Genomic DNA, 23,059 nt, shown 5'->3' on the forward strand with positions numbered 1-23,059 from the left:
AACAGCAGATGGGAATGTGGTAGGGTGGCCACCTGCTTTATTTAACCTGGCCCTCCTGCCAAAAGCATGTCTGTTGGGGCTTGTAACATCAAGGCCCGAGTTCGGCGGAGCCCAACATGACCCTTTCCTGTCCTGACTGCCATCTAAGGGTTTTCAGTCAGCTGACTTAGCACAAAGCGGGAGGGTTTGTGATTTGTCGTTGTACTATTCACTGATTTAATGGACTGTAATGGCAAGGATACACTTCAGAAATCTAGGAATATAGAAGCAGGCAGAGATTATTTGGCCCTCAAGCCTGCCCTTGCCCTGAATTAAATGATTCATGGTCAATATGTCAATCTCCTATATCCACTGGTGCTCCATATTCCTGTCAGGCAGCCTTTTGAGGGAGGGATTTCCAGATTCCAGATTTCTCTGTGTGAAATAGAACTTCTTGACCCCAACCCCATTTTTGATCTTTTTGCAATTTTACTCAGTGGTCCAATTTAAAAATTGATATAAAATTCTCCATATTGGTTAACAGTGGAGACTTTGAATGACTGTTCTCAGATACTGTAGGAATGAAATCTCCTCAACAGCCTAAACATTCCACGCGGTGTTTAGCAAATTCTACATATTTGTTTTTTCTGAAAGATTTAGTATTCTTGGATAGTGAACAGCTTGAGTCCTGTTGCTACCATTAGGACTTCTAGACAGTTAGTGTGGATAGTCAGTAGTATGGCCCTTTAATGCTGTAAGGAACAGTCGCACCTCTAGCAGTAGTGAATGGATTACTATATAGTTGTGTCTGATCACTAGTTTCTATAAGGTGTGTCCAGTAATTGTAACTGGTGCAGTTGGACATCAATGGGCAAGCTCTTCTCTGGGGACAGGACTACTTTTAAAATAGAACCAAAAGAAATAAATAGTTGCCTTTACATAGTGCCTTTCATGATGTCAGAAGATCCCAGATAACTTTATAACCAATAAAATATCATTTTGAGTGATGTTGTTCTTGTTAATATACGGAACACAGCTGCCAATTTGTGTACAGTGAACTCTCAGAAATGTCAATGATCAAATTATCTGATTTTCTCAGGTTGGTTGAAGGATAAATATTGGCCAGGATACTGGTGAGAACTCTCATGTTTTTCTTTAGAATAGTGTCACCAGATCTTTAATGATCACCAGACAGGATAGAAACGCTTTCTGCATATCATTTGAAAAATGACACCTTTGACAGTGCAGCACTCGCTCAGTGCTGCACTGCACTGGACTATCAGACTAGGGTTATGGTTTGCATTTTCCTAGATTGTGAATATGGGGTTTGAGGCAGAGGCCAGGAAAATAGAAGGAATTTGCATCACATCTGACTCATTTTCCACTTACGGGATGTTTATCTGAGGTGGGCAAGGAAGAAAATAGTCTACTTCAAGGAACTGAGGAACTAATGAGGGCATTTATGAGACTTACTAGGAGCCATCTCTCCTCCAGGTGATGTAGTAACCTTGGTCACACTTTGCTTTAACTAGTTTTAGAGATGTTCAGAGAACATCTTCACCTTGAGGTGCCCTGTGGCCCTCACATGTATCAGCAGTAAACACCTCTTCAGGTCAGACCACTAGCTGTCCACAGCCGTGGATGTACTATCCAGCTTGCCTCCTATCCCTAATTGATTCATTGATTGCCCCCAGGGGCAATGCGAACTACCATCTAGATCTATGTCTCTGGACTGGGCTTAAACTCGCAACCTTCAGGTTGAGAATTCAGAATGTTGCTTGCTGACCATCCCGTGGTTATAAAATCTCAGGAATTATGGTGGGCCATATGTGCGCAAATCATTTAGGAAGTGACGTTGTACCAGCCTGGAGTGAACTGCACTTGGGTGAATGCCATGTAATGCAGGACCAAGTGCAGGTCCCTCGTCAGGAATGGAGTAACAATCAAATTGCTGACCCAATTCTCAAATTGTACAGCAGCTATTCTGTAAAAATGCTCTCAGCCTTTCTACACTGTTGCATAACTCAACTGCATAATGTGAATAAAGCTATTCAGATAAATCTTGTGGAAATATTACCAAGAGTCTCAATTCCATTCCTACCTTCTGTATTTTACAAACATTTGTCTTTACAATATTATAAAGAAAGGCTACAAATTGCCTCAGTAATGCTTGGATTGAATTTAAACAATAAGTAATGTGATTTTGACCATTTTTAAATAATGTTTTCAATATTAAGTTGTGAGGAGACAACGTAAGAGTAAGCCTAAATTTGTTAAGTATTCTGATAAGGTGGTGTTTCTGTGCATCATGCGTCCCATTGCTGGATGTTTGGTGATGCTATCTGACAATGAGGATAGCTAGTCTCAGGTGGTTTTAGTAGTCCTGCTCAATCTGATGTTGCAGCAAAAAGAGTGGTGTGATGTTTAATGTAACTCTGCTGTTCAGTGAGGCCTGGAACTGGTCCATTATGTTACTTTGTGATGAATTGAAGCTTGCGATTTGTTCTTTTTCTGTCCTTTGCAGTTGAGCGAGCTCCTAAATGATGCACAGAGCCAACTTGAAATAGCCAATAAAGAGGTACAGAAACACAGTGAGGAGCTTTCACAGGTAATTCTTTTTACAACATCACTTTCACTTAATTAAATCTTCAATCTTACAACATGCACTTCAAACTCAGCTGAAAGATATTTCTAGGCGAAAGTGAGGACTGCAGATGCTGGAGATCAGATACAAGATTAGAGTGGTGCTAGAATAGCACAGCAGGTCAGGCAGCATCTGAGGAGCAGGAAAATTGATGTTTCAAGCATAAACATTCCTGATGAAGAGCTTATGCCCAAAATGTTGACTCTCCAGCTCCTTGGATGCTGCCAGATTGGCTGTGTTTTCTCAGCACTACGTTTTCTATAGCTATATCCCTGTATTGTATTGACTGTGTTATGATTCATGTGCATCTTGTGACATGGAGTAGCATTTAAACACTCCTTGAAATCATTTATTTGCATCTGACCACTGTTAGGTAATGAATGTTACTTTTTGAATCATAATGGTGGCTAGATCCCAGTGAACAATCTTGGTGCTGCATTGTGATTTGCTTTTTGTGTTTTTAATGGGTGTCTGGTTGGCCAGAGAATGTAGGTTGGGTGGTTTGTGTGGTATGATTGATGAGTTTCTCATTTTGTTACTCACCAGTCAGAAAAGAAAGAAAAAAAAGAACAGCTGCCAAGAAAAGTTGGCCAAATTTGCAACCAGAATAAAATGGTTGCGTAAGCTTACAACTGTTCTCTTAGAAAGACACAATGAATATTTGAAGAAACAACTGACCAATTATTAATTGATGATGGGTAAACTCTTAAATGAGTTTCAAGATCATCTGATGAGATGATCAGTGATTGTGAATTTGATGCTCTGTCCATCTTGAAGGCCAAATCCCACTTCTGGCTTCTCCTTTGGAATTGACCAAGTCTTGTAGAGGGGTAGTTCAGATGGCTAGCAGCAGTACACTGTCCAGTACACAGTTCTTCCTGGGGTTAGTGTCTCTGCAGCCTATTCACCCACAAAAATTCTCAATTCCTTTTTCCTCCCTGAGGTGCTGAAACCACTTAGAGGAACAAACTGACCTCGCACCTTGGCCAGCACTGTGTGCCTGTCATTTCCACGTTGCACTGAAATACCAGGCTCTCAAATGCCAAAAACAACGTGTATGATTCCTCTCATGATCTCAGAATATTCTGAAATGTTTTAGAGCCATCAAGTACTTAAAAAGTCATCGTTGTATTGGAATAAAAATGCAGCAAATCTATTTACTTAGAGAAGATAATATTGACCAGATGTTTTGAAAATATTGTTGGTTGATGGATTGTAATGGATGAGGCCAGACCACTCAAAGCATTCTTAAGCAGGCAGCTCAGACCATAACTTTGCAATTTGTTTTGGAAAGTGTACTGTGAATGTTACCTGGATTAAGTCAGCTGGGTTGACTACTAGATTTTAAAACAGACAAAACTTTACTCACAAAATTCTACAACGAAACACAAAGAACAGAATAAAGAACCCCTACGGAAATCAACCTATCCAACTAGACTTAATTATGCTGTTCCGAATATACACAACAGTCCCAATAAGCAAACTCCCTTCAAAAACCAGTATAAATGGAACGCATGCTTACAGGTTGAAGTTGAAGGGCAGAAAGAGAAAGAGAGCGAGAGAGAGAGAGAGAGATTCCACACCAGCTCCCTGTTGAATTCCTCACCAGTTCAAGACTGAACTAAACTACTCAGCTAGAGAGCTGACTACTCCCCTTTCATTATACACGTCACTTCTAAAACATGGCCACTTTGGCCTGAGGTCTCATCTGTTTACATCTAAACAAAAGGCCTCTCAACATCCTTTTCATCTCTATACCAAACCAGACTGATTGGAGCCCGGCCTGGTTTATTGCCCCTCTGAGAAAAATCAAGGACAGAGTCTCCTTGAACCAAGGAACAGCTTTTAGTACAAAAAAGGGACTAGGTTTGTGACAGGATAGAAAATTTGGAGCTAGTGCAAAGGATCTTTAACATTCACCTGGGAAGACATATAGATTCTGATTTAACATCCCATCTAAAGATGGAACCTCTGACAGAGAAGCATTCCCTTAGAACTGTGCTGGTAGCTTTTGCGGAGTTTGTGTTCAGGTCTTTGGTTGTGGGGCTTATTGGACTCATGCAAAGATGTTAATCGCTGAACCAGGGCTGACACCCATTAAGTTATCAGAGAATATCACTATAATCTGGTGGTAACCATTGAACTAAATTAGCCATTTGGGCGGCAAGGTGGCTCAGTGGTTAGCACTGCAGCCTCACAGAGCCAGAGTCCCGGATTTGATTCCTGCCGCAGGCAACTGTCTGTGTGGAATTTGCACATTCTCCCTGTGTCTGCGCAGATTTCCTCTGGGTGCTCCGGTTTCCTCCCACAATCAAATATTATGCAGGTTAGGTTCATAGTCTTTGCTGCATTAGTCAGGGGTAAGTGTAGGGGAATGGGTCTGGGTGGGTTACTCTTCGGAGGGTTGGTGTGGACTTGTTGGGCCAAAGGGCCTGTTTCCACACTGATATGAATTTTTTAAAAATGTAAATAGAATCAAAGGGTGCAGTAGTAGTGTCCCTAAAAAAAAGATCTTAAAGGGGCTGTGTTATGGAGCAGTGGTATATCTCTACCCCTGGACCAGGAAGCCCACATTCAAGTCCCAACTGCTACAAAAGTGTATGATAGCAACTCTGAACAGGTTGATTAAAAACACATCAGACCCTCTTGTGGCACAATGGTAGTGTCCCTACCCCTGGACTAAGAAGGCCTGGGTTCAAGTCCCACCTGCTGCTGAGGTGTGTTTTACCATCTCTGAACAGGTTGATTAGAAAGATAGGTTCAATAAAAAAAAAGTAAATGCACACAAGCCATGGAGACATCCAAACTTTGCCTGCTTTATAGCTAAAAACATGGAATCAGGATTTGTGGTGAAGTGATCTTTGGTGGGCTTTGATCACACAATAGCCCCAGTGATTCCCAAGAGCTGCCTGCCAGTCTGTTTGGAATCTGACAGGTCCCAGGTGGTGAGGTTCATTAATGTTGCCCATTAGGGCTTCATAGCATTCAGCCTCTATTCAAAGTAGGTTTAAAAGCCATCCCAAGGCAGGCAGCATTTTGGGGGCTGGAGCATGTGCTCCTTCAACTCAGTGGGTGTTTTCAAAATAGGTCCCTATTGTAAATATGCATTTCTGGAAAACTGCGGGATGTAGCCAGACTGAGATCGATCTACCATGAACTGGTTGGGCTTAATGTTCTTTTCTTCAATATAAAAGCAACCCTTGTTTTTTTTTTTTGGTTTCTGCTTGTGTTCAATACACCTTTAAATTTGGTTGAAAAAAATCTTAACTTGTTCTCTGGTTTGGGTGGGAAGGTTGGGAGCTCTTTACTTAATGAGTGTACTTCTATGCATTTTAATGAGCTCTACTCTCCTCATTCTAGGTGAGGCAGCGTCTGTGTACAATGGAGACCCATATGCGTGATGGAGAGTTGGCTGAATCATTGTCTGATCAAGTTGAGCCTGATAAGGTTAGGGTGGTGAGGCGCTCATGCATGTCTGGAAAAGCACATTGGTCTGTAACATTAATCATTAACACCTTACGCCACTTTAATTTCACTGTATGGAGTATGCCCATTCTCTGTGTTAACTATTCCTGCAAGGCCTAGGTCTCAATTCATGTCCATTATCTAATATTTCTCTGCACAGCATGACTCCTGCTGGGACTAATCATTTTTATCATCCAAACTTTATATATTTGCTCCATCTCCAACTTTTCATCTGTTAGTTGATTGTCCATAATTCAGCATCTGCAGTAAATAACTCGATGCACTACTTTATGTTTTGTTTAGCTTAAAACCCAGTTGGAAGAAACTGTGATCAGTGAGCAGATACAAAGACAGCAGCTGGCTGAAGAATTTGAAAAGGTACAGAATATTTTTAGAACAAAATGCTCTCGTTTTTACTTGTTTACTTTTCCGGTGAGGTAAATGGGCATCACGGTGGCTCAGTGGTTAGCACTGCTGCCTCACAGCGCCAGGGACCCAGCTTCGATTTCAGCCTCTGGCGACTGACTGTGTGGAGTTTGCACATTCTCCCCGTGTCTGCGTGGGTTTCCTCCAGGTGCTCTTTATTTACTCCCACAGTCCAAAGATGTGTAGGTTAGGCGAATTGGCCAAGCTAAGTTGTCCACAGTGTTCAGGGATGTGTTGATTAGGTGCATTAGTCAGAATAGATAGTCTGGGTGGTTTGCTCTTTGGAGGATTGGTGTGGACTTGTTGGGCTGAAGAGCTGTTTTCACACTCTAGGGATTTTATGAAATGATTCCCGGCTGCCTGGGCAAGACATCTCTGCAATTGGTAGGGAGACAGAATGACAAGGGATTGCTTGCTCTGTGACTTTGAGCAGTACTCCTGCCTGGTCAGCAAGATGTTTGAGGGATCCTTTTGATTCTTCCCTGTTTCTTTCCTTGCTGATGGAGGGTCATCATGGCCATATCTTTACTGGGTCATGAATCTGGAGATCATTGAAGCTGAGATCAAGCCTAGTGCTTTGATTGCACTCCATTTCTTAAGAAGCAGCCAGGCACTCCCTTGACACCGTGAAATGGCTCCCTGCGAATGCACTGACATGCTGATCAATTAATCATAGGTTTAGTTACTGGGTGTTGGCATTGGATGAAGTCAACAAATCTTTGCACTTATACAGTGTTTTAACATAGTAAAGCATCTCAAAATATTTCACAGAAGCTCAATCAAACAAAAAAAGGGGCATTAGGACTTTAAGAAGAATGGTATATAGTGGTAGACTAGTAATCCAGAGTTCCAAATTAATACTCCAGCTACTATAGGAATTTAAAGTAAACTTAATATAAATCTGGAATTAAAACTTTGATCAGAAAATTACAAGACTGTCTTTAAATCTGTCTGGTTCACTAATGTTTTTCAAGGATATCTGCCAACCTTACTTGTTCTGGTCTAGATGTGAATACAGACACACAGTCATGAAGGGTTGACTCCTTAGTTCCTCTCTGAACTGCCATGCAACTGTACCAAGCTGTACAGTGTTCTTCGCGCGCGCGCAGAACAACAGAAAGGACAAATAAGAATAAAATTTGGATGAACTACCTAGCATCCACCTAAACACCATTAATGACAAAGACAGGCGATGTCTGATCAACCGTGCAATGTCCTTCACATTAATCTTTGGGAATATTTGCCCAAATTGGGAGCCCTGCCCAATAGATTAGTCAGGCAATAGCCAGACAGTCATACTCGCCAAATCATACTGTCTGGACCAGGGCATTCAGGACTCTTGTAGCTGTTAAGAATTCAGCTCATTCTAAGCAGGGGATCAATCTAGACTTAGTATTTTGAGATTCCCTGATATGGAATGGATGATTTTCTGTATCGTGTAGTTTTTAATGTTCTTCAAAAATCTATCTGTTGCTTTCAGTTGTGTGTAGATCTTCTCTCAGTGGTTTTTAACTAAAGATGTACACTTTATATTAGGCCCAGAGATCTGCACTAAACTTACAGGAAGAGCTGGAAAAGTTGAGAGCAGCTGGGGACAGTGTCACCCTTGCTGGAGAGGATATCGTTCGCCTAAAGGTACTCGTGATGCATCTTGTACTTTATGTTCTACATGTGCACTCACAATGTATCATATTCTTCCTGCAAAAAGAGTTACCTATCAGTGCCATTTTTGGTCGAGTACATACTGAATAAATCCTGTAAATGCTGTTCAGTGAGAGGCCATATCATGACTTTAAAGCTGTTGAAGTTTCTGGTCATCATGGTCCTATGCTGAATTATTTTTTCCCCTCCTTTATGTACTTTCTTAACATTTTGCTACTGCTTTTCTGAAAGTCCTAACTCATAGCCATGAATCCAGAGGCTCTGATTGCCCTCTGTAGCTCGCTCAATTGGCTAACATTGATATCCTGAGGCCCTTTGAGCATGGGGGTGCATCACACGCCATGTCAGACAGAATGCAGTTTTCAGTTGGTTTGTCATTGGGAGCCAGAATCCTGATTCACTGTCCCCCTTCCCTTCCCAACACAAGAACACTTCCACCAATCAAAGTGGGAGCACCATCATAGGAACTCCGGTGTTCCAAGTGAAGCCCGATGACCAACTGTTCTTCAGGACATTTTTTAAAAAAAACCTTCTTCCAGTAAACTTGAATATGAATCTATTGGATTGTTATAAAAACCTCACTGGCTCATTAATCTCTGTTAAGGATGCAGCCCTACTTATTGTACTCAGTCTAAACTATATGTGACTCTGTTTTCAGCTCAGTTTGGTTCATCCTCATCTGTCCCCTGCTGTGACTTAGTGGTCTGCTCAGTTCTCCCAGTCTATTACGTGCCACGGTTCAAACAGAAAGCCCACCATTTTCTCAGGGTAACAAGCAATGGGCACTTGGTGAGCTTTACTAGTATTGCTCATACCCTGAGAATGAAAAATGAAACAAAAACACAGCTATGTTTTACAAACATTTGCTACATTCGGTGGCATACTGAGTAAAGCCATTACCGATTTAAGCATTTCTAAATTATGGTAAATATAGGTAGCTCATATTTACATATAGATTTTCAGCTTCTGCGGTATTTTATTTTGTTCTACTAAAAATGTAAGATTACAGTTTAGCCTTGGAGCCAATCATCTGTTTAATCTTATCCAATTTGTATTTCCTATCACTGTTCACACCAAACAAATGTCAGTGCCAGACACTGACCATCTTCACAAGGAAAGGATCTAACCATCACCCCATGACATTCAACGGCATTATTATTACAACCGTGACAGGAAGAGTGCTCAGAAAATCAAACCCCTGGATCCCATGATACATCACAAATGTGAAAATGACACATTTAGTTTCTGGAATGGTTAATTTGCCTCACTTTGACCATACCTAAGATGAAAGAAATGTGCATCAGGTTTCATCAATGAACAACAAAACAAAAACCTATTTACAGTATTATAAACAAGCCTATCCTTTACCAAGTAGGAAGATGGATTACTAATGCAAGATAAGCAACCTTAAACAATACTCACTCTTATTGTCCAAACATGTACATATTTATTCGCAAATAGAATTGAAAATTTTGCAGAAATATCATGGTTAGAAAAATATAGGCCAAAAAGACCATATCCTGTGGTTTCAGAATCCATACCATAAGGAATAAAATGGAGTGACTTCCTCACTTTCTTTGGTTTTTGGTGATGATGTCACACTTTTGTTGAGTGCAGTAACCAATTGTTGTTTGGGAGCCAATCCATTGGAGCTAGGTCTTTTGCTTGAGGTAGAAATTCTTCTTTTCAGGGTCTTTTAGTGCTGAGTTTCTTGCACTCACAGAGATGGGTGGGAGGGGTGGGGCACAGGAAAAAGGAGATCTGGCTTGGCTTGGAGGCTTTTGACAATCTGAGTGGAACTGCTCTCAGAAGCTGCTTAAAGCCAAACCGAATGTTGTTGCTGGGTAGCTTTTTTCAACCCAGAGACCCTCGGTGCCATTTAGTCTCATGAAAGTATCAAATCTAGCTTCTCCAAAAGGTACATTCTCTTGTGTATTCACTAATTAAACACCACATTGTTTGCTTTTGTTTTCTTTCATAAGAAAATAATGTGTTTATTCTCTGCAACACAGCTGTGTCCTAATTTCAATTTTTCTGTTTATATTTCAAACAAAAGATATTTAGACCTTGTAATTACCATCACTGAATCCCATGCTATCAGTATCTTGGGTTTACCATCAACAAAAGCTGAACTGGCCCAACCATGTAATTACTGTGGCTACAAGGTCAATAAGAGGCTAGGAATCCTGAGGCAAGTAACTCACCATCTGACATACCAAAGCCTGACTACTATCTGTACGGCACAAGTTGAGTGTGTAATGGAATACTCTCCACTTGCCTAGATGTTTGCAGCCCCAACAAGATTCCAGAAGGTCAACACCCTGCAGGACAGATTAGCCCATTTTGACTGGCACCCCAGACACTGCTTTCAGTATTCACTCTCTCCACCATGGTGTGTACCTTATTTATGATGCATCAACTCCTCCAGAGTCCTTTGGTAGCACTCTAAGCCCATAAAGATGGCGGCAGGGTAGCATGCTTCAGACAGACTATCCTCTGCTCCACCCATTCTTTTTCTCTCTGTTTTTCCTGTTTTGTTGAGTGTCTTGTTTTAAACTTTTACCTTTGCAAACGTACTCAGAGGGGAATGGAGGAGGAGGGTACTGGACTGGGGGCCGTCACTCGGGGGAGGGTTCCGTACCGGGAGCCGTCGCAGGGAGGAGTGTCATGGGGGAAGGAGGCCGAGGCGGGGAGGTGAGGCTTTTTGTGGCCTTGAGTTTGGAAGCCAGATGTGCTGTGGAGACTTGGCGAGGTGTCGACGCAGACTTGAGTGAACGGACCTTAAATGGGTATTCTCTTCCTTCTTATTCTTAGGCTGGGTTTTTATTATTCTTTCAATTTTGTACCAAATACTTCAGTATCTATGCCTAAGTATCTTGTTAGTTCAAGGTATTCAAGTTATACCTCTGCCATCTAGAGTGGTAAAGGCAGTAAATGCATGGGAACACCATCACCAGCAAGCTTCCCTGCAAGCCGCACGCCATCCTGACTTGGAAATGTATTCCTGTTCCTTCGGTTTTACGGGGCTAGAATTCTGGAACTCTCTCCCGAAAGACAACATGCACGTGGACGTCATGAACTTCATTGCTTGAAGAAGACATTTCACCACCACCTTTCCCCAGTACATTCTCGCCACGCCAATGACACCCACATACCATGAAAGAATATATTTTTAATAAGTATCCCCATCATTGCTCTTGTCTTAGAGGCAGGAACACTACTGCTGTGCCACAAGAACACTGAGATAATTGTGTCGATCTACCAAAGAGCCAGCAGAGCTGTGATAGGCCAAATGACCTCCCTGTGCTTTCTCATTCTATGACTGTGAAGCATCACCTACAGTTAGCTGAGGAATATACGTGCTGTCAGTCGTAGAGTCATAGAAATGTACAGCATGGAAACAGACCCGTTGGTCCAACCCGTCCATGCTGACCAGATATCCCAACCCAATCTAGTCCCACCTGCCAGCACCCAGCCCATACCCCTCCAAACCCTTCCTGTTCATATACCCATCCAGATGCCTTTTAAATGTTGCAATTGTACTAGCCTCCACCACATCCTCTAGCAGCTCATTCCATACACGTACCACCCTCTGTGTGAAAAAGTTGCCCCTTAGGTCTCTTTTTATATCTTTCCCCTCTCACCCTAAACCCTTTAGTCTGGACTCCCCCACGCCAGGGAAAAGACTTTGTCTATTTATCCTATCTATGCCCCTCATGATTTTATAGACCTCTATAAGGTCACCCCTCAGTTTCTGACACTCCAGGGAAAATACCCCCAGCCTAGTCAACCTCTTCCTACAGCTTAAATCCTCCAACCCTGGCAACATCTTTGTAAATCTTTTCTGGACCCTTTCAAGTTTCACAACATCTTTCTGATAGGAAGGAGACCAGAATTGCCCGCAGTATTCCAACAGTGGCCTAACCAATGTCCTGTACAGCCGCAACATGATCTCCCAACTCCTGTACTCAATACTCTGACCAATAAAGGAAAGCATACCAAATGCCTTCTTCACTATCCTATCGACCTGCGACTCCAATTTCAAGGAGCTATCATAGCAGCTATTGGGAGTTGCAGTGCGGAGCATATACATGATCTTAAAGTTTAAATTTTGTACGTGTGCAAGGTTTTCTTTGTTTCTGTTTTCTTCCCTGATATCCTGAGTCCATCCACTCGTGTCCAGAGGACAGGTGCCTGAATTCCTCCCATATCACAGTTCAGTGAGTGTTCACAGAATGGCTAATACAGCCCAGCCAGTCTTGCTTTTGATTGATGTCTGCATGTGGTTGGGTATTGGGAGCACAGAAGCAGGAGGAGGCCATGGTGCTTCTCAAGTCTGTTGCACCATCCATATTGTTCATGACTGATAGGTCTCACAGACTTGCAACAGAGACTGAAGCGTTTGGGGTCCATGAACATTTCCTCCTTGGTTTACCCCATGGACATCTCACCGCTGCCATCAACACATCCAACCATGCCACCCATGTATTAGTCACAAGGTTTGGACACCCCCACAAAAGACACCTGAGGTCCAGCATGAGAACTTTATGGCACAAACCCAGACGTCCTCCATCATGGTAGACTCAACAACATGGAGATCATCCTGGAAAGTTCAGCTTCGGTGAGTTGGCCATGTCTCTGACGTGGATGATTGCCCCCAAGCAGATCTTCACTAGGTAGCACTCTCTGAGAAAATGACATCAAAGTTGTCAAGTAAAAATGTTAGGATCTAAAATCGAGTTTTACGAACTTTTACTTTTGCAATTGACTGGCCCACGTGGAGACATGCACCAAAATCTGTTTAGTATATGTTTTTTCTATTAGATTAGATTACTTACAGTGTGGAAACAGGCCCTTCGGCCCAACAAGTCCACACCGACCCACCGAAGCGCAACCCACCCATACCCCTACATTTACCCCTTACCTAACACTATGGGCAATTTAGCATGGCCAATTCACCTGACCTGCACATCTTTGGACCGTGGGAGGAAACCGGAGCACCCGGAGGAAACCCACGCAGACACATTGAGCAACATTTATGCCAAACATGTAATGTCCCGAGGAGGGTAAGAGGTGGTGTAGCCGCATAAGTTCCTTCAAATGCCAACAGAAAGAGCATGAACTGTGAACATTCATGTTGATCCTGTGTCGTACTGTTCAGTCATGAGAGGACTCGCAGAGGACAGTGAAATAATTTACAACTTGGACATTCTGGAACAACGAGGAGTGGGTTTAATGCATGTCAACCTGCTCATAATCTCATCTTCCTTTTTAAATTCTTTCATTTGTCTAAGTCTCTGCAACCTCTTCCAACTCTACAACCCATACTTGATTTTTTAATCCCTTACTCTCCTCCTATTTTTGCCCCATCATTAGTGGGTATACCTTTGGCTGTCTCATTTCTTACACCCTGGGATTCCATCCCTAGACATATCCTGTTTCTCCTCAATGAGACCCTTCTTAAAGCCCATTATTACCTGGATTTTAATCTGCCTCCTTCATTAAAGCATCTGTTTTACCATTCCGTCCTTCTGAAATCCTTTGGGTAATTTTTAATTTCAGTTGTAAAGATGCTATAAATACAGATTGTTATTGATAGTACCATTATGGCATTTGTAAGATTATATTTTGGAAATATCACTAATTAAAAATAAACAAAGGAGATTATGTGACCTCTTTCAGAGTTTACTGAGGGTAAGCTTAAATAATTTGATTGGTAGAGATCAACAGAAGGCTTAAATTGTTCTTCTGCAAAGGTACAAGGTACTTGTTTGAAGGCAAAGACAGCGGTTCTGAGTTTACGATGAGCAGACTCTTGAGTCTCCCAAAGTCCCAGAAAGGTATTGAAGGTCATGGAACGTAAATAAATTTGTTGAAATTTTCTGTTTACTTCTCTGATGAAAGGGAGTTGAGATCAAGGTTAGTTAATTAGTGTTTTACCTAAACACAAGGCTAATGTATTTCACATGGTCATGGAAAGAGGCAGAGGAAGCATTTGTGAGGTGAAATTGCAGGCTTCTTTGCAAGTGAATGAACATCACAGTTTCTATGTGGCCAGCCAAGAGAAATGCTGCCTGGATTCTGAACTACCACAGACAAATGCAGGAGGGAGACAGTCTTTGGTCAAAGAGACACATTCTCAGTCTGGATTCAGAGAAACTCTGCCATGGTTGTAGAAAAATGAATCCACAGAATATGTCTGACTGCTGGAATTCTCCAAAAACAGCGGAAGGAGTCTGGAGACAGTCATTTAAAATGGGATACTGGCACCCGTGGGAAACGAGGAACAAATGTGAAATGTTTTCCAAAAGGACTTAATTCTGTGGAGAGTGCAACAGGTGATACATGCAAAATAGGAATGTCACTTTCTGCAGTTTAAATTATCAGTAGCTTGGAAATCAAAAATAGTTCTTAATTACAAACAAAAATAGAAATTGCTGGAAAAATTCAGCAGGTCTGGCAGCATCTGTGGAGAGAAATCAGAGATGCTGCCAGACATGCTGAGTTTTTCAAGCAATTTCTGTTTTTGTTTCTGATTTACAGCACCAGAATTTCTTTCGGTTTTTATAAAGCTTTTAGTTAATAGTTTTTTTCTTGATGTAGCATTCTTTCACCAACTAACTGCAAATTTTAAGTATTTTATGTGGATTATAACATAGCATTAAAATCATCATGTTTATACTTGCAGGAAAGACTTAACAAGGAAAAGAAAATGACCAGGGACTTGAGTGAAGCTGCTGCCAAACTCCAGCAGATGCTGAAGACTACCCAGGAACAACTTAACAAGGAAAAAGAAACTGTTGTGAAGCTACAGGCACAGAGACAGGAAAAGGTACATTAACACAATGTTTTGTCAAGTTTTATTTTCCCTCTTCAACTGTGTATCTCTCTCCCTTTCTCCTTCTGTGTCCTTTCTATAAGCCATGTATCCTATAAAGTTTGAATCTCTGCCTTTCATATTTCTCACCCTCTGTCCTTCCTCTTGTGTGTCCAGCCTCTTTTGAAATATGTATGTCAACTAGTACTTGCACACGTACCATTTTATTCCCAACACCACCTTGCACCTTACTTCAACTAACTGGAGTCATAGAGCTGTACAGCACAGAAACAGATCTTTTGGTCCAGCTCGTCCATGCTGACCAGATATCCTAAATTAATCTAGACCCATTTACCAGCACTTGGACCATATCCCTCTAAACCCTTCCTATTCATATACCCATCCAGATGCCTTTTTAAATGCTGTAATTGTACCAGCCTCCTCCACTTCCTCTGGCAGTTTATTCCATACTCACACCACCCTCTGTGTGAAATGGTTGCCCCTTAGCTCCCTTTTATATCTTTCCCCTCTCACCTTAAACCTATGCCCTCTAGTTCTGGACTCCCTGACCCCAGGGAAAAGACTTTGTCTATTTATCCTATCCATGCCCCTCATGATTTTGTAAACCTCTATAAGGTCACCCCTCAGCCTCCGACGCTCCAGGGAAAACAGCCCCAGCCATTCAGCCTCTCCCTGTAGCTCAAATCATCCAACCCTAGCAACATCCTTGTAAATCGTTTCTGAATCCTTTCAAGTTTCACAACATCCTTCTAACAGGAAGGAGACGAGAATTACATGCCATATTCCAAAAGTAGCCAAACAAATGTCCTGTACAGCGGCAACTTGACCTCCCAACTCCAATTCTCAATTGCCTCACCAATAAAGGAAAGCATACCAAACACCACCTTCACTATCCTATCCAGGAAGTATGAACCTGCTCTCCAAGGTCTCTTTGCTCAGCAACACTCTCTAGGACCTTACCATTCAGTCCTGCTCTGATTTGCTTTTCCAAAATCCAAATTCCAAAAGGATTGTGTAATCCAAGATGGAGGATGGCAAAAAGTTATGGCTGTAAGAGCTGCTCCTTCTTTGAGGTATTTTAGGTGTTGGAGGTTATTTCCTCGAATTCCAGGAGCAGCAATTACTGTTTTATCTGCTGTTGGGTTGTTTTGGAATTTGGGGGGAAGAAAGTCAAAGCAACGGCACTTTTAAAATGGAGAAAGACAAGCAAAAGGCAGTGACCACCTGGTTAGTGAGGGGGAGAGAGAGAGAGGGAAACAAAAACCTACACTGCTAACTGACAACAGCAGTGACCCTGCACAGTTACTGCCTTTACTGTTTGAGTTCATGTATCACTGGACATCGGAGTGCATCCAGGAAACATTCACAAACACTGAAATTCACAACTAACCTCGGAGGAACCTGTGTGGAAGAGTTCATGGCACAGGAACAGATAAGTGCATAGCTTTTACATGTAACCTTGCTGTAAGTCTACAGTAGTGAGTGGAGTGGGTTGTTTCGTGATCATATGTTTTATTGAAATCTGTCTCTTGATTAAATTTTAAAAATAGAATTTTCAAACAAGCTAACTCTGGAATTATATTATACTACGGTTGTACTGATATGAAGGACTATCCTGCATTCATACAAAAGCTTTTATTTGGGATGGTCCACCTAAATGATAGGATTTCCATATTACAAAAAGTGATAAAGGGTCTTGGGTATTGTTCTAGGTTTGAGTTACACTGGCTGTTTTGGGCACATCATGACAAGGCATACAAATGAGGTGCTGAGTAGGCCTCATGGCAAATGACATGGATTGGTACTAGCTAGTGTGAAACATTTCCTCATTGAGGTTGACTGCCGTCGGCCCTGGAACTGTACCCCAGTGTTTACAGCACCTTCCAATGCAATTGCAGGTGTAATACCTGCCTGTTTGCCTCCTCCATTCTCACAATCCAGACACAGCTCCCAGGTCTAGTCTACTCTATTCACTGTTCCCAGTCTGGTCTTTTTCTATATCGGTAAAAGCAGACTGGGTGACATCGTTGCGGACTACCTGTGTTCTTTCCACAAAAATGACCCCAAGTTTCCAGTTGCCTGCCACGTCAATCACCGTGTTCCCACTCCAACATTTCTGTCTCAGGCCTGCTACAGTATTCCAACGAGCCTCAGTGCAATCTCGTAGAGCAACATCTTATTTTCTGTTTGGGGACCCTGCGTCCTCAAGGACGTCACATCGAGTTCAATAACTTTACAGCCTGATTCCATCCTTCTATGTTTTTCACCCATCCCATACCCGGTCCAATCCTGACATGGGTTGCTTTTAGCACAGTCACCCAGTCTCTCATACTCCTGGGCCCATTATCACATTATCTGGTTTGCTTTTAGTACGGGTCACCCATTCTCTCCTACTCTTAGCTTTAATTATCACTAATCTAACTTTTCTTTTGTCCTGGCCTGCTTTCCATATTGTCCTTGTTTATCTACCCTTTTCATACCCCTCTCTGTCTCTCTCTCTCGCGTGCTCTCGCTCTCTCTCTCGCGCGCGCGCTCTCACTCTCTCTCTCTCTCTCTCTCGCGCTCTCTCTCGCTCTCTGTCTGGGTTCCACCTCCACCTATCCACTCACCCCCTTCACCAAATTGGTCTCCTGCGTAAATACCATGTTTTCCCAGCTGCTAACAGTTCTGATGAAGAGTCACGGGATTCGAAATGTTAACTCTGCTTTCTTCCCACAGATGCTGCCAGACCTGCAGAGATTTGCCAGCAATTTCTGTTTTTTTTTAGGTCTCCAGTTTCTGCAGTTTTATGTCTTATTTACCCCAGTACAGAGGAACATCGAATATCTAAATGAGATGGGTGGGCAGTATTTTGTTTGGATGATTGATTTTTCGGTTAATTCGTTCAATGCCTCTCCTCTGGGGCTCGGGGTTTTCTGAAGTTTTATTTCCTCGCTCTTCCTGCCTTGTTCCCTCTCTCTGTCTGAGTTGTTTCTGAGCAGACACACAGTTGTGTGTAAGGGAGCTGCAGCACTGCTGAAACCTCCCGCTCCTCCACCCATCAGTTCAATGGGATTGACACAGCGAACACTTGCTATGCCTGCTCCCCGTTGGGGAGACTAGGCAGCAGCACACCGTGCACACGCCCCTGACCCCCCCGCCACCCATCTGGCCCCGCCCCTGTCTACACCTCCAACCCTGCCCCCATCTGTCACCGCCCACCATCCACCCCCACTCACCCCCCATCTGCCCCGATCCTACACACCCCCATCCATCCCCACCCCATTTGCCCACCCCCCCCCCCACCCCCACCCCTACCTCCAGGGCAGCTGGAGTAACGTTGCTGCTGCCTTTGGGGGATGAGTCTCAAAATAGCACACACACACACACACAAATTCTTATTGCTACTTTTTCAAAGGTTCCACCTTTCCCACCTGTACAGGACAATATTGAAGAGATTATATGGGGAATGGGGGGTTTAGCGTACACCCCAGGGTAGAACTCCAGGGAAAGTGTGGGGGGAGAGAGAGGGGGCAGGAGGTCAGTCATTTGGAGATGGTGCCTGGGCTCCAATCGATGTCCAGGACTGTTCTCGGCAGCATTTCAGTAAACCAAGTTCACATTTAATCGCTATAAACAAAAGACGTGATCAATGTTGGAATCACATCTTTGATGTAATGTTTCTATTGGGACTTTGAGATCCTCTTCAGATAATCCAAAATTCAGATGATTGATATCTGGATAATCGAGGTTCCTCTGTATTTACTGTTGGGGGTCTGTGAGGCAACGGATATAACAATTAGTTTTGGTATTGTTATAATTGAGCCCGATCTGCCTTAAGTTTTTCTCACCTGTATAATGCACTCTGTTCTTTTTTAGGAAGAGGAGAGGGCAGTGATGGAGGAAGGTATGAAGGAGGGGACATCTGTCTAAAGAGCCTACAGTTGCAGTGAACACTACTCGAACTTGCCAGATGCCTTACAGATATAATAGTTCTTATGCCATTCCTAAACCATGCGCTCAGTATTGTACTGTAGTTAATTACGAACTGTTAGTGAGCCAGTCAAAAGTTTGAAAAAGTTCTAGTCACCAATTTTTTAAAAAGCTTTTTTGACTTTTCTTCTCATTTTAAGACATATTACAACCAATGAGCCCTGACTGTGTCAGTGAGCTGAAATCTAGATGTCCACTTTGTATATGAAACAAAATGACCTGAATGCTCAGTTTACATGAAAAGGGAAGCAAATGTACTGTTTTGGGGAATGTACATTGAATTGTGCAATTATTATTATTTTTTCTTCAAGAAAAAATGAATAAGCAAGAAGAAAGGGGCAAATGAAGTTTAGGTCTTTCAATGATTTTTATTCAGTTGTGAGGCAAACCTTGACCAGTGACATGACCGTGTTGTCAACAGAACAAGTTTTCACAACATTTTTTGTTTTTCTAAAAGTTGTCAGTACGACAAATAAAACATTGTAACCGCTGTTCACTGCCCCATGTGATCTTTCCATTGGGAATATCAAGGGATGAGTTGAACACCAAGATTCACTTTCAAATTCATGACATGGGGCTTATCCAAATGTTTGCTCTTCCTAAGAATGCTGTCACACCTGTTTGGCTGTGGGGTGCACTGGGGATCTGAATTTAGCCGTGACCTGGTATCTGTATTTGGGCACTTTATCAATAGACAGAGATGAAATGGATACCATGGATTATTACACTGTTCATGACCCCAGCTGTCATGTCCTTACTCTTACCTTGGTTAATTTTAAAAACCTTTCTGACCTTACAGTCTAGTTCTACATCACAAAGTGTGTTTATCAAATAATGTAAGCAGGAAAACTTTCTCAATATTTGAAGACATAGGAATGAAAATCAGCAGCTGAATTCATAGAATTAATGTTTGCACAGTTCCAGTCTGAATATAAAAGGTTTGGGGACAAAGTAAAGATAGAAGTAAGCAAGTGAAAAGAAGGTATGAGGAGAGACCAGCAGCTAACATCGAAAGGAACACAAAACCCTTCTTTTGGGTTATAAATAGTTAAAGTGGATTTGGAGTTGAAAAAGAGCCAAAAAAAAGGATTTAACATATGGAGGCAGAGGGAACGACTGAGATTTTAAATTAGTACTTTGCAGTTGTCTTTACCGAAGAAGAAGATGCTAACAAAGTCATCGTAGAAGAAGGGTTAGATAATACGCTGGATGAAGGAAAAACATAGAGAGAGAAGTTACTTGAAAGGCTGGATATACTGCAAGTCAATAAGGCAACGGAATCAGATCAGATTTGTCTAAGCTGCAGAGGGAAATCAAGATGGAAATTGACAAGGCAGTGGCCATAAAATTCCAATCCTCCTCAGAGACCAGGATACTGGCAGAGAACTGGAGCAATGCAAAATGTGCACCTAGTTCAGCGACTAAAGTCAGACTAAGTTCAGTGATGAAAAATCTTCTAGAAATTAAACAGAAGTAACAATCTCAAGGCTAAATGCATATTATTTAAGGAAAACCAGAAGATTTGTTCAATGCAAATTGTGTTCAGCTTGAGTACGCGTTTCTTTTTGATGAGATAACAAGGAGGGCTAAGAGCAATGAAGGTGAGGTGGTATTCATAAACCTCCAAAATGTGTTTAATAAAGTACCACAAAACAAACCTGTCAGCAAAATTAAAGCCCATGCAAAGGCAAGGATGGAGTCCATTTTGATTTAACCCCTCCCTAATTTTCCCTTACCTTTGGTAGTCTGCACTGCCCATAATGGGACTTTGCCTGTAAATTAATCAATTGTAAAACATGAGTGATTTACTGATTAATAGGTGAAAATCATCACAGGCATTTGGTGATGGAAAAAGCTGTTCAGTTGTGTGTGATAGCACGTCTAGATCTGAAAAAGAGCAAAGAAAGAAACGGTTAGTGACAATGTGGATACAGTATTGGCTGAGTGACCAGATACAGGATTGTGCTGAATAGGTTTCTTTTCCCTCAGAGTGGAGGAAGGGTTTTGGTGGATACACAGTGGTTGGGCCCTAGGTCTACTGTTCTTCTTGATTTATGTTAATGGATTAAACTTGGGTTTCAGGGAAATAATGCACTTTAAGGATAGCGATGGCTTACAGCAGGACTCTAATGGGCTGCTAGAATAGGTGGCTATGTAAGAGATTAAATTTAATGCAGGAAGTTGGGCTGGCCTAGTCGTTCAGTGGCTTGCACAGCTGTCTTACAGCACCAGGGAGTTGGGTTTGATTCCAGTCTTGGGCAACTGTCTGTGTGGAGTTTGCACATTCTCCCCGGGTCTGTGTGGGTTTCTGCCAGATCTCTGGTTTTGTCCAACAGTCCAATGATGTGCAGGTTAGGTGGATTGACCATGCTAAATTGTCTGTAGAACAAGGACGTGTAGGCTAGGTGGATTAGCCATGGGAAATTTGGGATAGGGGTTGGGTCTGGGTCTGGAGGAGAAGCTCTTTAGAGGATCAGTGTGGACTTGATGGGCTGAATGACTTCCTCCTGCGCCGTACGGACACTATGAAGTTGGGAAGTGATAGAAGGAATGTGGAGAGGCGATATGAAATCTAAAGAATTTCTAAAGGGTGCAGAAGCAGGGGGATCTGGATAGTTAGATTCTTTTGAAACACATGAAACCAATAAAATAATTAACCATTTGGAATGTAATGCTGTAACCTCCCAATGACTAACCACAGAAACTAATGGTACCATATTAAATTACAATGTCACTCTGGGTGATGATGCAGCATTCCAGCCCCTGTAGCTCCCACTGGTTGTGGAGTGCCTCAAGAGTACTATTAAACACTGTATGCTCCTTCACACATGGGCGTGGACATCGACATGGAAGAGAGATCAGCAATTGAACTAAACAATCCTAAACCTTTGGCTGCCTGGACCTGCTAATGGCTAGACACAGTCCCGTTATGAGGCTGCCCCTATCTGATCTGCTTGTCTCTCTCTGAACTGGTGGTGAAAGATCAGGAGCATGGAGATGAAGTATAACAAAACATTGAGCAGTGTAACTTCACATGTCCTATGTAGACATGGGACACAGACTCCAAAAGGCTGCAGGGGGTTCCGTAACTCGGGACTTGTAAACTGACAGCCTTCTCTGAGTGGGATCATGGCAAACGATACCCTCCATACCCAAAGGAGAAGGGAGGAGTTGGTGTAGCTCTGTGTGGTAGATTACTACCATTCCAGGAGGCAGGACTGAATACTGCACCATGTGCTGACAGCCGATGAGGGTGAAGAAGGTGAAAGTGTGCAAGAATACCCTCTCTCTGGAGAGTCGAACTGTACAGAATGGTTTTCTGCACGATTGTGGGGCTGAGGCTCCATCTAGAGGAAATGTTCTTGTGAGAACAACAATTATAAGGTAACTACTGAATGAGTTGCCCTTTGAAGGGACACTAACAAAAGAGCAAAAACTATTAAAGGAAACTTAAGAAATTAGAATAATGTTCCCAGGGCTGATGATGCACTCCAGCCCCTGTGGCTTCCAATGGTCAAAAAAATGCCTTTAAGTGTATCCTTGCGATTAGCTCCTTTTCCAGGTTGCTGTCCAGGTGGTATGTATACACAGGATGTTGAGAAAGTGGTTCATGAGGCAGGTGAGATCCTAGGCTTTATAATTAGAAGCATAGGGCAGAAATTCCCCTCCTTATACATGATGGCTAACATAGAACATAGAACATTACAGCACAGTATAGGCCCTTCAGCACTCCATGTTGCCCCAACCTGTGGAACCAAACTGAAGCCTATCTATCCTACACTATTCCATTATCATCCATATGTTTATCTAATGGCCATTTAAATGCCCTTAAAGTTGTGAATCGATTACTGTTGCAGGCAGGGCATTCCACACCCTTACTACTCTGAATAAAGAACTTACCTCTGACATCTGTCCTACATCAATCACCCCTCAGTTTAAAGCTATGTCCCTCATGCTAACCATCACAATTTGAGGAAAAAGGCTCTCGCTGTCCACCCTGCTAATCCTCTGATCATCTTGTATGTCTCTATTAAGTCACCACTTACCCTTCTCACTATCAAAAACAGCCTCAA

General features: G+C 42.4%; 1 protein-coding gene across 3 annotated transcripts in view; it reads left to right on the forward strand.

Moving 5' to 3' along the window:
• LOC140483188 (ribosome-binding protein 1-like) overlaps positions 1-19,478 on the forward strand; it is a 133,752-nt gene extending 114,274 nt beyond the window's left edge. For all 3 annotated transcript variants that reach the window (XM_072581239.1, XM_072581241.1, XM_072581240.1), the window contains 6 exons: positions 2,504-2,587; positions 5,984-6,070; positions 6,392-6,466; positions 8,051-8,149; positions 14,865-15,008; positions 18,873-19,478. In XM_072581239.1, the coding sequence (XP_072437340.1) occupies positions 2,504-2,587; positions 5,984-6,070; positions 6,392-6,466; positions 8,051-8,149; positions 14,865-15,008; positions 18,873-18,926 (543 nt within the window). In that variant the 3' untranslated portion in view covers positions 18,927-19,478. The remainder of the gene's footprint in view (positions 1-2,503; positions 2,588-5,983; positions 6,071-6,391; positions 6,467-8,050; positions 8,150-14,864; positions 15,009-18,872) is intronic.
• Positions 19,479-23,059: the final 3,581 nt, after the last annotated feature.

Source organism: Chiloscyllium punctatum, chromosome 11 (assembly GCF_047496795.1).
Source record: "Chiloscyllium punctatum isolate Juve2018m chromosome 11, sChiPun1.3, whole genome shotgun sequence".
NCBI lineage: Eukaryota > Metazoa > Chordata > Chondrichthyes > Orectolobiformes > Hemiscylliidae > Chiloscyllium > Chiloscyllium punctatum.